Raw genomic sequence first — 13,364 nt, 5'->3', positions numbered from 1 at the left:
TCGTTCAGACCATCCCTAGTAACAGATGAGTTCTGTTCTGTACACGTGTCCGTGAGTTGAGTTTGTCCATCAGTCAGAAAGTAGACAAAATGGCTTGACACTGATACGAAAGAACAATGACTATAGAAGAGGACAGAGGCAGGAACTTAGCTCTGCCATTTCTAGGAACAAACGTATGTACGTAGATATGTTGCTCTGAAAACATCTTCAAGGAGCAATGCCTAAAAATGGCGGCATCCAGCATTCAGGACCGTGCCCTCTTCTCATTGTTACCACCAGGAAGGAGGAGCAGGAGCTTGAAGGCACTCACTCAATGATTCAGGAGCAGCTTCCTCCCCTCTGCCATCAGATTTCTGAATGGACATTGAACCCATGAACACCACCTCACTACTTTTTGAATCTCCGTTTGCACCACTTACCTAATTGAACTATGATATATATACTTAAGTAATTCACAGTTTTTATTATCTAGTATTGCATTGTACTGCTGCCACATAAAGAACAAATTTCACAACAAATGCTGGTGATATTAAACCTGATTCTGATCTTATGAATTTAATAATATTTTGGAAGCTCAATTGTACGTATGGTTGGTTGTCTGTAATTCAGGCATTCTTAATCTGGGGACAGCCTCTACTGTTTTGCATTTCTTATATTTTCTTTATGAATCAAGTTTCTTTTTGAAATAACTCCTTCAGGACAGAGGACACTCTGATTCAGTGGGTTCCAAAGTGACTGATAAGGCTGATGTGAGGAACACAAACTGTTCAACTAGTAGACTCGTCTCTGTCATACCCGGGAAGCGGCCATTGACTCTGAAACTGAGTGGAGATGTGACTGGCACTCAACGTACGTAACGGGAATCCCAGTGAATCATCTCAGCAGCCCATTTCTAATGAGGGCACATCAGAACTCAAAACTTTTATCTTGGTGACCTTAGAGAAGGCAACGGACTGACACATCAACTTGTATTCCAACCCATTATAAATTGATCATTGGTGTAAATTGTCCCATGATTAGGTTAGGGTTAATCCAGGTTGAGGGCTTGTTGGGGTGTGGTGTCTCAAAGGGCCAGAAGTGCTTTCTACCTGTGGTATCGCTAAATATATAGAGCTGAACCCAGCAAGTCAGGTCTGGAGGTTGCACTATAAGAGACCACAAAATATAGCCAATCAAGTCTGCTCCGCCATTCCATCATGGCTGATCCCGGATCCCACTCAACCCCACCCACCTGCCCTCTCACCATACCGTTTGATCCCCTGACCCATCAGGAAATGATTAACTTCCGCCTTACATAAGCACAGGGTCTTAGCTTCCAACATAGTCAGTGGCAGAGCATTCCACAGATTCAATACTCTCTGGCTAAAAGAATTCCTCCTTACCTTGGTTCTTAAAGGTCGCCCTTCAATTTTGAGGCTATGCACTCTCTTTCTGGATACTCCCGCCAGAGGAAACATCCTCTCCACTTCCACCTTATCTAGTCCTTTCAATATTCGGTAGGTTTCAATGAGATTCCCCCAACCCCCCCCCCCCCCGGCATTCTTCTAAATTCCAGGGAGTACATGCTCAAAGCTGCCAAACGTTCTTCATATGTCAACACCTTCATCGTCGTCAGAATTTTACAGCGCTCTGCAGCTTCTTTCGGTCCTGTGCAGTACCCCCCCCCCCCATACCCGACAGTGATGCCCGGCCTGTCATAACGTAGCCCTCCACCTACCTCCGTATCAATCGCAAACTTTGCCACCAAGTCATCAATTCCATTATCCAAATCAATGACAAACAATGTGAAAAGTAGCAGTCTCATTACTGACCCCTGAGGAACACCACTAGTCACCGGCAGCGAAACAGCAAAGCCCCCCTTTGTTCCCAATCGCTCCGTCCTGCCTGTCGGCCTCGACCCATGCCAGTGTGTCTCCAGAAACGCCATTGGATTTTATCTTATTAAGCAAACCAAGAAGCAACGGCGGGGTCTTGGTGAGAGTAGCGAGACACTAGGTGAGGACAGCAAAGCCAATGTTCCCCTTGTTGCGCGCGGTTTCTCTTCCCTTGTCCCGGACTGGAAAAGGCCTGAACTTGGTGCAAATCCGAGTGATACCTTCCAGAAAGAAAATAAGGAAGCATTGAGAAGGAATTAGCTCGTCTGACTCGGAGGCAGTGGGGGATGTGCCGTATGTCCTCAGAATAACTTAGTGAGTCATGTGATGGGAGTCGGAATTTGATCCGACTGGCAGCGAGAGTGGGTAACCAGCCTTTAATGGGAAGGGAGGGATCTGAGAGAGGAGTGGTAGGGCAGAAAGAGAGAGAGAGAGGGGAACACACACACACAAACAGAGAAAGAGATCGAGTGGAGAGAAAGAAAGCAAGGCAAAACACTTTAAGTACTCTGGCTCTCCAATATCCGCTATTCCCGTGACCGCTCGGTCGAAATCTCGCTGCCACTGTGCCATTACGGAGGGAGAGAAAAGAACCTTCTGGCCCCCAGTGCTGTGCAAGGGAGAGAAGAAATGTCCTGCTTTGGCAAGGTAACCCAGCTCGTGAACCGCTCACACTTGGCAAGAAGCGGGGGCGCAGCGCTCAGTTTCTCTCCGCTGCTTGACTCCGCTTTGCGCTCGCCTCGGCTCCCCGGCAGCTGCTCCGATGCCTGTTGCTAGGTCTTCTCGCTGTTGTCAGAGCCAGCAACACGAGAGAGATCGGGAAAAGAGGGCACCGGGAGACGAGAGGCCTGGACCTATACTGCCCCGTTGAATTTTTTTTCAAAGAATCGTGTGTTTGTGTGTGTGTGAGAGCGAGAGAGGCGGTGGGGCGGGGGGTGGTTTAGTTCTGCATGGGAATGGTTGTATGTGTGTGTGAAAGAGAGAGAATAGTTCTGTAATGGGGATGCTGTGAGCGTGTGTGTGTGAGAGAGAAAGAAGGGGGCTGGGGTGGCTGGAATGTTTGAAGAGGAGGGGAGGATGGGGGGAAGGAGACGGTGCTGTGACGCTTGCTGAAGTTTTTTTAAATATATGTCAACATCTGGTAGTAGTTAACTTTTCTGCTCAATCGTCCGCTCTCTAACTTTTCTTCCCTCTTCGTGCCGAAGTCAGAAGTTCCGACGGATTGTTCGTGGAGCTGCCGTGTAACGGGTCTCCACACAACACAGCAGGCCCTTTGACCCACCGTGTCTGTACTGACCGTGATGCCAATCCAAACTAACCCCATCTGCCCATGATCCAGATCTTTCCGTTCCTTGTCTGTTCGTGCACCCGTTCTAAATGCTCTTTATGTTCTTGTCGTACCTGCTTTCACTATTTCAACAGGCGCCGACCATTCTTATGTGTTAAAAAATGCCTTTAAACTTATCCCGCTCTCCTTAAACAAGTGACCTCTATTACTTGACATTTCCGCCCTGAGGAAAAAAAAATTGTCCATCTACCCTATCTGCACCTCATAATTGTATATACCCTCAAAGGATAATTAGCATGTTAGCTTCATTGAACTATGCACCTCAACTGTGGAACTCAACAACTCAAACTATGTTGCAGACTCAGTTGACGCTTTTAAACACCAGCTCAAAACCTATTTATTTAACCTTGCTTTTAATTAACAATTTTTGGTCTTTTATTTTCATGTCTGTGCTTTTATTCAATTGTAAAGCACCCTGAACTACATCATTGGTATGAAAAGTTAACAAATAAAATTATTATTATTAATTATTTTGACTTTAATCGGCTGGTCCCTCAACCATGGACACCCTAAAGGATTCATTCCAACTTTTTCCATTTTCTCCCTGGAGTGAATAATGCCCTATCCATGCAACAAACTTAAGAGTATTATGTTCTACTCTGCTTGCCTCATAAGACCAATGTGGAAGCTTTAGAGAGGGTGCAGAAGAGGATTACCGGGATGCTGCTTGGATTGGAGAGCATCTCTTATGAGGATAGGTCGAGGAAACAAGGGCTCTTCTCTCTGGTGCAAAGAGTATGAGAGGTGACTTGATAAGAGGTGTGCAAGATGATAAGTGTAGATCAGGGGTGTCAAACTCATTTTAGGTCACGGGCCAGATTGGGCAAAATGCAGCTTCATGCGAGCCCGGATCAGTTGGGCGCGTGCGAACGCAGCTTTCATTGCCTCCGTTTTTTCAGCCTGTTCTCATGTGTCTCAGTCTCTGCTATAACTACAAAGTGTTTCACTTCACAAATTCCGTTTCTTATGAAGAAGACTGCTGAGCAAGCATTATTTTTATGATTGGTATTAACTTACAATCATAGGCTTCATATCGCCGGGTCATTAATAATTAAAATAATAGATCTATCTAAAATGACCTCGCGGGCCGGATATAGTTGTACGCCGGGCCGAATATGGCCCGCGGGCCTTGAGTTTGACACCTATGGTGTAGATCAAGTGGACAGCCAGAGACGTTTCCCCAGGCTAATACAAGGGGGCATAATTTTAAGGTGTTTGGAGGAAAATATAGGGAGGTGTCAGAGGCAGGTTTTTTTTTGCATAGAGGGTGGTGGACGTGTGAAACTCACTGCTAGGGGTGCAGATACATTAGGAACATCTTTAGATAAGCACATGAATGAAAGATAAAGGTGTCATAAGGTGGGCATTGGAACGGACCCAAAAGCAAGACACAGGCACTGAAGTACTAGGGAGAGGACTAGGTGTATCAAGAAAGCAAGGCAAGTGGGGAAGAAATGACACTGGACAAGACTAGGAGACAGGGCATGGGCTAGGACTAGAGTAGGAAAGTGAGACCTGGACGAGGAACTAGGATCTAGGAACCTGGACAAGGGCTCTGAATCAGAGAAGGGACAGGGACCCATATCTTGGGTCTTTACTCGGGCTTGGACCCCGGATCCAGGCAAGCGCTGGATGTGGCAAGGCAACGGGACTGGACGTGGGGGCAGGACGCCAGGTCTGGATGAGGACATGAAGCACAGACTCGGTCTTGATCGAGGGAGAGCAGAAACGCAGAGCCTAGGTCGAGGGAGAGCAAAGCAGAAGTGGGGAGAGGCATAGCTGGACACAGACATTAGCTCAGGACAAGACCAGGACTCAGGGCCTAAGCTACAATTTGGACTTGGACACGGACTGGAACCTCCTCGGAGGCTTGGACACGGACTGGAACCTCCTCAGAGGCTTGGACATGGACTGGAACCTCCTCGGAGGCTTGGACACGGACTGGAACCTCCTCGGAGGCTTGGACACGGACTGGAACCTCCTCGGAGGCTTGGACACGGACTGGAACCTCCTCGGAGGCTTGGACACGGACTGGAACCTCCTCGGAGGCTTGGACACGGACTGGAACCTCCTCGGAGGCTTGGACACGGACTGGAACCTCCTCGGAGGCTTGGACACGGACTGGAACCTCCTCGGAGCCTTGGAAACAGACTGGAATCTCCTTGGAGCCTTGGACGAGCACAGGAACACAGAACACAGAGCCAGGACCCCTCCTTAGGGACAGGACATAGGGCCAGGACTCATACACAGACACTAAACACAGGGACAGAAAGAGACAGTTCCAAGCTCAACAATAGGTAGTTCCTTCTGTTGGCATGGCAAGGCTCCATTCTCACTCCGGCGGCTGAACTTGACAGCGATACAGGCAAGGACACAGGCAAGGCTGCTGGCAGGGCTTCGGGCCAGGCTTCAGAGGGAAGGAAGGGAACAGTCCAGCCTCAGGGTAATGGTAAAGACAGCCTGACTTACCCAACAGAGGCAAGGACAGGAAGGGACAGATCCCACCATAGGGTAATGGCAAGGACAGCCTGACTTACCCAACAGAGGCAAGGACAGGAAGGGACAGATCCCACCATAGGGTAATGGCAAGGACAGCCTGACTTACCCCACAGAGGCAAAGACAGGAAGGGACAGATCCCATCAAAGGATAATGGTGAGAACAGCCTGACTTACCCCACAGAGGTGAGGTCAGGATACCAATAAGACAACCCAGCAGCCACACTCAAACCCAGGGCCACTTATATTCCAGCCCCAATATGAGAATCAAGTGCCTGTGATTAAGTCCAACTGAAACAACGGACAGCCAAGAAGGCCCAGGGTCCGGAGTCCACGGACCGAACCGTGAACCAGAACGCGGACTTCACGGACTGGACCATGACAAAAGGAGGGCTATTTAGGAAGGAAGTGTTAGACTGATCTTGGAGTAGGCTAAAAGATCAACACTACATTGTGGGCTGAAGGGCCCATACCATGATATACTGTTCTATGTTCTTTGAACCAAAACCTATCTCTGGTGCCTCAGGACTTGCATCACTTGGTTCTGGAGCAGTTATAACCCCTCAGCCATTAAGCTCTTGAGCCAGAGAGGATCATTTCATTCAACTTCACATGCCCCATCACTGATATGTTCCTACAACCTATGGTCTCACTTTCAAGTCCTCTTCATCTCTAGTTCTCGATACTTTATTGTTTGTTTATTTATAATTATTTATGCATTCTGGAGTTGCAGTTTGATGTCATTTGCACACTGGTTATCCACCCTGTTGGGTGTGGTCTTTCATTGATTCTTCTAAGGTTTCTGGATTTACGGAGTATGCCTGCAAGAAAATGAATCTTAGGGTTGTACATGGTGACATATATGTACCTTGATAATAAATTTACTTTGAACTATAAGAACTTTGATTTCCAGTATCTGCAGAATCTCTTGTGTTTGTCACAGTAGTAGACAAGGTGAAGCTCAAGGATGTGTATCTAGGATGTGTGGGAGTGGACTGCCAGCTCAGCAGAGACTTGCTTTAAACTAACAAGCCTCTCTCTCAGTTTCATGCCTGTCTGCACCACTGGCAATCATAAGGGTGCCATCCAGACTGTGTGAGATTCCAAGATAAGGTTTGACTGGCACCCCCTTAAACATTGTTCAAGGGAGCAGGTAAAGAAGGTCATGCTGTGTGTTATCTGGAGAAGATTTTCCTCTCCCGCCAAGGTTGATTACAAGCAAAAGTGTTAAAAGTGAATTTGTTATCAAAGTACATTATATATAATATATGTAAAACTAAGCAATAAATGTCAAGAATATGAGATAGAGTCCTTAAAAATGGGTCCATAGATTGCGGGAACAGTTCAGTGTTGGGGTAAGTGAAGTTATCCGCTTTGTTCATGAGCCAGATGTGGAAGAGTAGCAACAGTTCCTGAACATGGTGGTATGGATCCTGAGGCTTCTGTAGCTCCTTCATGATGACAGCAGCGAGAAGAAACCATAACTTGGATGGTGCAGCTAGCTGATGGTGGATGCTGCTTTCCTGCAGCAGAAGCACTCTGTTTTGATGTATTCAATGGTGGGGAGGGCTTTACCCGTAATGGACTGGGCTGTATCCACTACATTTTGTAGTCAGTTCCATTCAAGAGTATTGGTGTTTCTATGGGAATAAATTGGTCATTTTCAGATTGATCGTTATAGTAGGGAATGTTAGGTATTGATATTGGTATTGGTTTATTATTGGTATTTTTTTTATTGTCATAAGATACAGTGAAGAGCTTGTCTTACATATTGTTCATACAGATCGATCATTACACAGTGCATTGAGCTAGAACAAGGTAAGACAATAACAATGCTGAATAAAGTGTAGCAGCCACAGAGAAAGTGCAGTGCAGGAAGACTATAAGGGGCAAGATCCTAATGATGTAGATTGGGATGGCTTGGTATAGTAGTGGTTAGCACAACGCTTTACAGCACCAGTGACCCAGGTTCAATTCCCGCAGCTGTCTGTAAGGAGTTTGTACGTTCTTCCCTTGACCGTGTGGGTTTTCTCCGAGTGCTCCAGCTTCCTCCCCCAGTCCAAAGATGTAAAGTTGGTAGGTTGGTTGGTCTTTGTAAGTTGTTGTGTGATTAGGCTAGGGTTAAATCAGGTGTTGGTGAGTGGCACAGCTTGAAGGTGCCAGAAGTGCCTACTCTGTGTTGTATCTCAGCAAGTAAATAAATTGTGAGATCAGGAGTCAATCTTAACAGTGGCTGACAACAGAAGCTGTCCTTGAGTCTGTGGCAGCAGAACAATGCAATACATAATAGAGCAAAAAAACGGAATTACTGTACATATATTTGTATTAAATAATTAAATTAATTAAGCAGTATGAAAAAATAGAAATGAAGAAAAGTAGTGAGGTACTGTTCATGGATTCAATGTCCTTTCAGATATTGGATGGCAGAGAGAAAGAAGCTGTTCCTAAATTGTTGAGTGTGTGCCTTTAGGCTTCTGTACTTCTTTTCTGATGGTAGCAATGAGAACAAGGCATGTCCTGGGTGTTGGGGATCCTTAATGAAAGATGTAACTCCTTAAAGATGTCCTGGATACTACGGATGCTAGTGCCCATGATGGAGCTGACGAAGTTTACAAATCTCTGCATCTTACTTCGATCCTGTGCAGTAGCCTCCCCCACCCCCCCCCCCCCCCAGCCCCCATATCAGACGGTGACGCAGCCCATTAGAATGCTCTCCAAAGAAGTAATGGTCAATAACTTTCACTTCAAGTTACACATTATGCTGTGTTTTTTTTTTCTTCAGTCACTGACTAAACAGATCAGGTGACTGCTTTATAGTAGATTCCAGTTCAAGCTATAGGCACAGTCCTGAGTTTCCAGTGGCTTGTTACCACCTTGCTCTCAGTCTAACCTCTTCCCCAGTCTCCCACACTCTTGTACTGGAGCTCATCATAAACTCAAGGAACTCTGAACAGGCACGCTACAACCCTCCAAGCTCATCTATTAATTCAACTATTCCAGATAATCAGTCTGCTGATCCATTACACTTCTGCTTGGCCCATCATTTCCCCCTTCTGTAAGTTGTAGAAGCAGTGGGTAACAATTGGTCAATTATACCACACACAAAATGGTGGAGGAACTTAGCAGGTCAGACAGCGTCTATGGAAATGAATAAAGAATCGCGTGTCAGACAGAGACCCTTCTTCAGGACTGAAAGGGAAGGGGGAAGACACCAGAATAAAAAGGTGGAGGGAAGAAATGGAGGCTAGCTTGAAGATGATAGGTGAGCCAAGTGGGTGAGAAAGGTAAAGGGCTTCAGTGGAAGGAATCTGATAGGAGAGGAGAGTGCACCAAAGGAAAAAGGGAAGAAGAGGGGGATACAGTACCCAGAGAAAGTGATAGGCAGCTGAGAAGAGGTAAGAGGCTAGAGTGGGGAATAGAAAAAGAGGGGAGAGGGAGGGTATTTTTTTTTACCAAAAGAAATCAATATTCATGCCATCAGGTTGGAAGATACCCAGATAATATAAAGTGTTGCTCCTCTGCCCCAGGGGTGTCCTCATCATAACACACGAGGAAGTCCATTGTACCTGCCCACCTTTCAGTATGCTCATGGCTAATCTTTTATTCACTTGAAGAGAACATATTCAAAAGGCGATTACTCAAGAAGGCAGCATCCATAATGAAGGACCCTCACCATTCTGGACATGACCTCTTCTCATTACTACCACCAGGGAGGAGGTCCAGAGGCCCGAAGACACACACTGAATGACCTAGGAACGGCTTCTTCCCCTCCACCATCAGATTTCTGGATGGTCCATGAACACTGCCTCAATATTTTGTTCTCTTTTTGAACTTCTTATTTATCTTTTTTTATATTCCTTAATTTTCTTAATGTATTGCACTATACTGCTGCCACAGAACAACAAGTTCTACCATCTATGTTAATGATAATAAACCTGATTCTTACTCTGATTACCTGGACTAACCCTATAATTTTTGATTCTCTTAATACCTAAAAATCTGTTGACCTCTGATCTAGAGAAACAGAGTCATACATCACCAAAATTGGCCCTTTGGTCTAACTTGTCCATGTTGACTCTATTGCCCAGTGAGCTAGTCCCACTTGCCCATATTTGGCCTATAGCCCTCTGAACTGAACTGAGGCCTCCATTGGTCAGGGTCAACCATGGATATTTCGGCCTAGCTGTCTAGATACGCAAGCCCGAGCAGTACAATATGAAGAGCAAGCTGTTGCCCGTCCAGAAAGCTCCCACTCTCCACGCATCTGATGAACCCAAAGGAACGGCAGAGACCGATACAGTTTGGCTCCAGCAGTGTCGCAGGAGTTGCCAGTCAGTATTGAACTCAACATGGGACTGCCTTTGGGACTCCAGCACTGGATTTCCCCCTCGGGGTTTACTCCTGAAGCCTTCCTAATATGTGGATATGGCTGCAAGGCAGTGGATGTTTGAGATCCTTCCTTCTGCATAAGCTGCCCCTTCTCCTGTCAGTAGAAACAGTTCTGCCAGGCTTAGAAGCTAAGCCACATCTGAAGTTCAGGAGCTGGACTTACACGACATTGGGAGCATTTAATAGGTAGAGTGAGCTTATCCTCATTACCACCACGGTTGTTATAATAACCATTAGGGACCCAGCCCTCTAAGCCTTTCCTATCCATGTACATATCTAGATGCCTTGTAAATGTCCTCTTCAGCCATTACTTAAAAGATTAGCTTTACTTGTCACATGTAAGTAGGGGATTGGGACTGCTGGGATTGCTCTGAGAGCCAGCATGGACTCACCTGATGTTCTGAATGGATCCTTCCATGCCCAATGGCGATATGAGAGTTCCAAAGCTTCATAGTTCTATGAGAGAAGTTTTCTGTTGAAGTGAGCTGCCTATTGATTGATTGCTACCCAAGACACAATTTTGTCGTAAACATTCTACACAGTCAACTCGTTTATCCATCCTGTTCTTGTTTCACCAACTCTGCAATCTAACCTCCAACATTGATGCACTTACAGATTCCAATATACAGAGATTAATTTTGTTCAGAGTAATTCCAATTACAGTTACTGCTGTGAATGTATTTGCCTTCCTCTGAAACCCAGCCGATTTTTCTGAATTTCAAGCATTTATTCCTTAACATGCTCATTAACTCAACCCTGATTCGCAGATCACCCACCCACACAAAGGGCAATTTGCAGTAGTGAGTTAAGCTATAAGATATTGAAGGGAGCACTTAGCATGAATATCAGGTTCAAGTCAAGTTGAGTTGTTATTTTATCAAAGTTCAAAGAAAATTTATCAAACTAAGTAGTTATTACTGTGTACTACCCTGAGAATCAATTTATTTATTTATTGAGATACCGTGTGGGATTGCCTTTCCAACTCTCTGAGCCGAGCGACCCAGCAATCTTGTAATTTAATCCTAGGACAATTTACAATGACCATTTGACCTACCAACCGGTATTTCTTTGGACTATGGGAGAAAATCCACACGATCACAGGGAAAACATACAAACTCCTTACAGGCAGCAGTGGGAATTGAACCTGGGTTGCTGGTACTGTAAAACGTTGAGCTAACCACCATCAGGAGCATGATGGTTGATATCTCTTCCTGAATCCGGTGGTGTGGAACATAAAGCTCCTGTACCTCATTGCCCATGGCAGCAATGAGAAGTGAGCATGGCCTGGATGGTGATGGTCCTTGAGATGCAGGCTGCTTTCTTGTGTCAGTGCTCCTTGTTACCTGGAGATATTCTCATCTGTGGCAAGAGCTTTGCCTGTGATGGACTGGGCTGTGAACACCATTTTTTGTAGAATTTTCTGTTTATGGAAACACAATGAGTGCTTCCCTATTGAAAAACAGTGTGTAGTTGAGTACGTATGGTAGATTGTAGGACAGTAAAGATTTGGCTAGTCTCCTCTATTTTGTGGAGCACTGTGGGCATTTAATCACTAATATTACAGCTGAACTGAATCAAAATCTGGTTTATTATCACTGGTGTACTGTATGTCATGAAATTTGTTGTTTTGTGGCATCGGTACTATGTAAGGCATACAAATTACTAGAGAATGAGTGAGGTAATTCAGAAATCTGATGGCAGAAGGGAAAAACCTATTCCTAAAACATTGAGTGTGCTTCTTCAGGCACCTGTACCTCCTCTCTGTTTGATGGTAGTAGTGAGAAAAGGGTATGTTCTGGGTGGTGAGGGTCCTTAGCACTGCCTTCTTGAAGCTGTCATTGATGGTGGGGAGGTTTATGCCCATATACGAACTGGCTGATCCTACAACCCTCTGCAGCCTCGTTGAATCCTGTGCATTGGAGCCTCCATACCAGGCTGTGATGCAACCCGTCAGAATGTTCTCCACCGTATATCTGTGGAAAAGAGCTAGAGTTTTAATTTGCTCCCACAGTTTCTGTAGCTTGTCAATATCCCTACTTTCTGAGGAGGTTGAAGAGAACTGGACTTTGCACGTGCATACTCATATCATTCTATAGATGTGCAGTACAGAGCATCCTGACAGGCTGCATCACTGCTTGGTACAGAAACTTCAATGAGTCGTCAAAACAGCACCAGCCTATCTGCCATCAAGGACATGTATACAGAATGGTGCTGAAAAAGGGCCAGTGACACCATGAAGGTTCCCTCCTGCCCAGCTAATGGACTGTTTGTCCCACTCCCATCAGGGAGGAAGCTACGCAGCATTCACATCAGGACCACCAGCCTCAAAAACAGCTAATTTCCCCTAGCAGTAAGGCTGATGAATACCTTCATCCACTAACTCCACCACTACTTTATTATTTCCTGGCAGTCATCTTATGTACGGCCTAGTGTCACTTTATGAACATACAATCATTTGATGTACATAAGCTATCTTACGTATTTATATTTATTTTGTTTTTTATTATTGTGTTCTTTATCTTTTGTATTTTTTTTCTGCTGCATCTGATCTGGAGCAAGAATTATTTTGTTCCCTTTTACACTTCTGTACAGGAAATAGTGTTAAACAATCTTGAATCCTTAAGTGACGCCTCTGCATTATAGGTTTGAGATAGTGTATAAATCCCCTCCGGCCACTGTGTAAAGCAGGTCAGCTTGAACTGTCTCCACCCAACCCAATGGGACTGAGTTCCATGAGGCACGAGACTGCAGATGCTGAAAGCTGGAACAACAAAGAATCTGCTGGAGGAACTCAGTGGGTCAAGCAGCATCTATGGAGCTAATGGAACTATTCACATTTCAGAGAAAAAGAAACAACCCAAAGCATCAACAGTACTGTTGCTCCCACAGATGCTGCTGAAGTCTGTTGAGTTCCTTTAGGAGACTGGTTGTAGGGACGGAGATTAGGGTCTCTTCCCCATAGTTGCTGTGGATGGCAATTGTTCGTGATAAAACTATTGTTATTTTTGAATAAGATATCACAGACTGCCACTTGATGATTGTCAATATGTGTGAACTGGAGGTACAGCCAGCAGCTCCACTATCTGAAGTGCCTTCTCAAATATATCCCTGCAATACCTCAGTACGCTGATGGACTGAAAGCTTAAGTTATGAAGATGAATGATCTTTATTGTCATTATACATAGATACAATGAAACTCTGTTTGGCTTCATCTCAGGCAGTTAAATAAAGCGGTAGATATCAAGGTGGTTAAGAAA

General features: G+C 45.3%; 1 protein-coding gene across 2 annotated transcripts in view; it reads left to right on the top strand.

The window, feature by feature from the left end:
- Window positions 1-2,236: 2,236 nt before the first annotated feature.
- Window positions 2,237-13,364, top strand: part of st6galnac3 (ST6 (alpha-N-acetyl-neuraminyl-2,3-beta-galactosyl-1,3)-N-acetylgalactosaminide alpha-2,6-sialyltransferase 3) — a 257,863-nt gene continuing 246,735 nt past the window's right edge. For both annotated transcript variants that reach the window (XM_059983814.1, XM_059983813.1), the window contains exon 1: window positions 2,237-2,522. In XM_059983814.1, the coding sequence (XP_059839797.1) occupies window positions 2,505-2,522 (18 nt within the window). In that variant the 5' untranslated portion in view covers window positions 2,237-2,504. The remainder of the gene's footprint in view (window positions 2,523-13,364) is intronic.

The sequence above is a fragment of the Hypanus sabinus genome, chromosome 11 (genome assembly GCF_030144855.1).
Source record: "Hypanus sabinus isolate sHypSab1 chromosome 11, sHypSab1.hap1, whole genome shotgun sequence".
In the NCBI taxonomy this organism is placed as follows: Eukaryota; Metazoa; Chordata; class Chondrichthyes; order Myliobatiformes; family Dasyatidae; genus Hypanus; species Hypanus sabinus.
The sequence above is the reverse complement of the archived record's forward strand: the minus strand, read 5'-3'. Positions and strand labels throughout refer to the sequence as shown.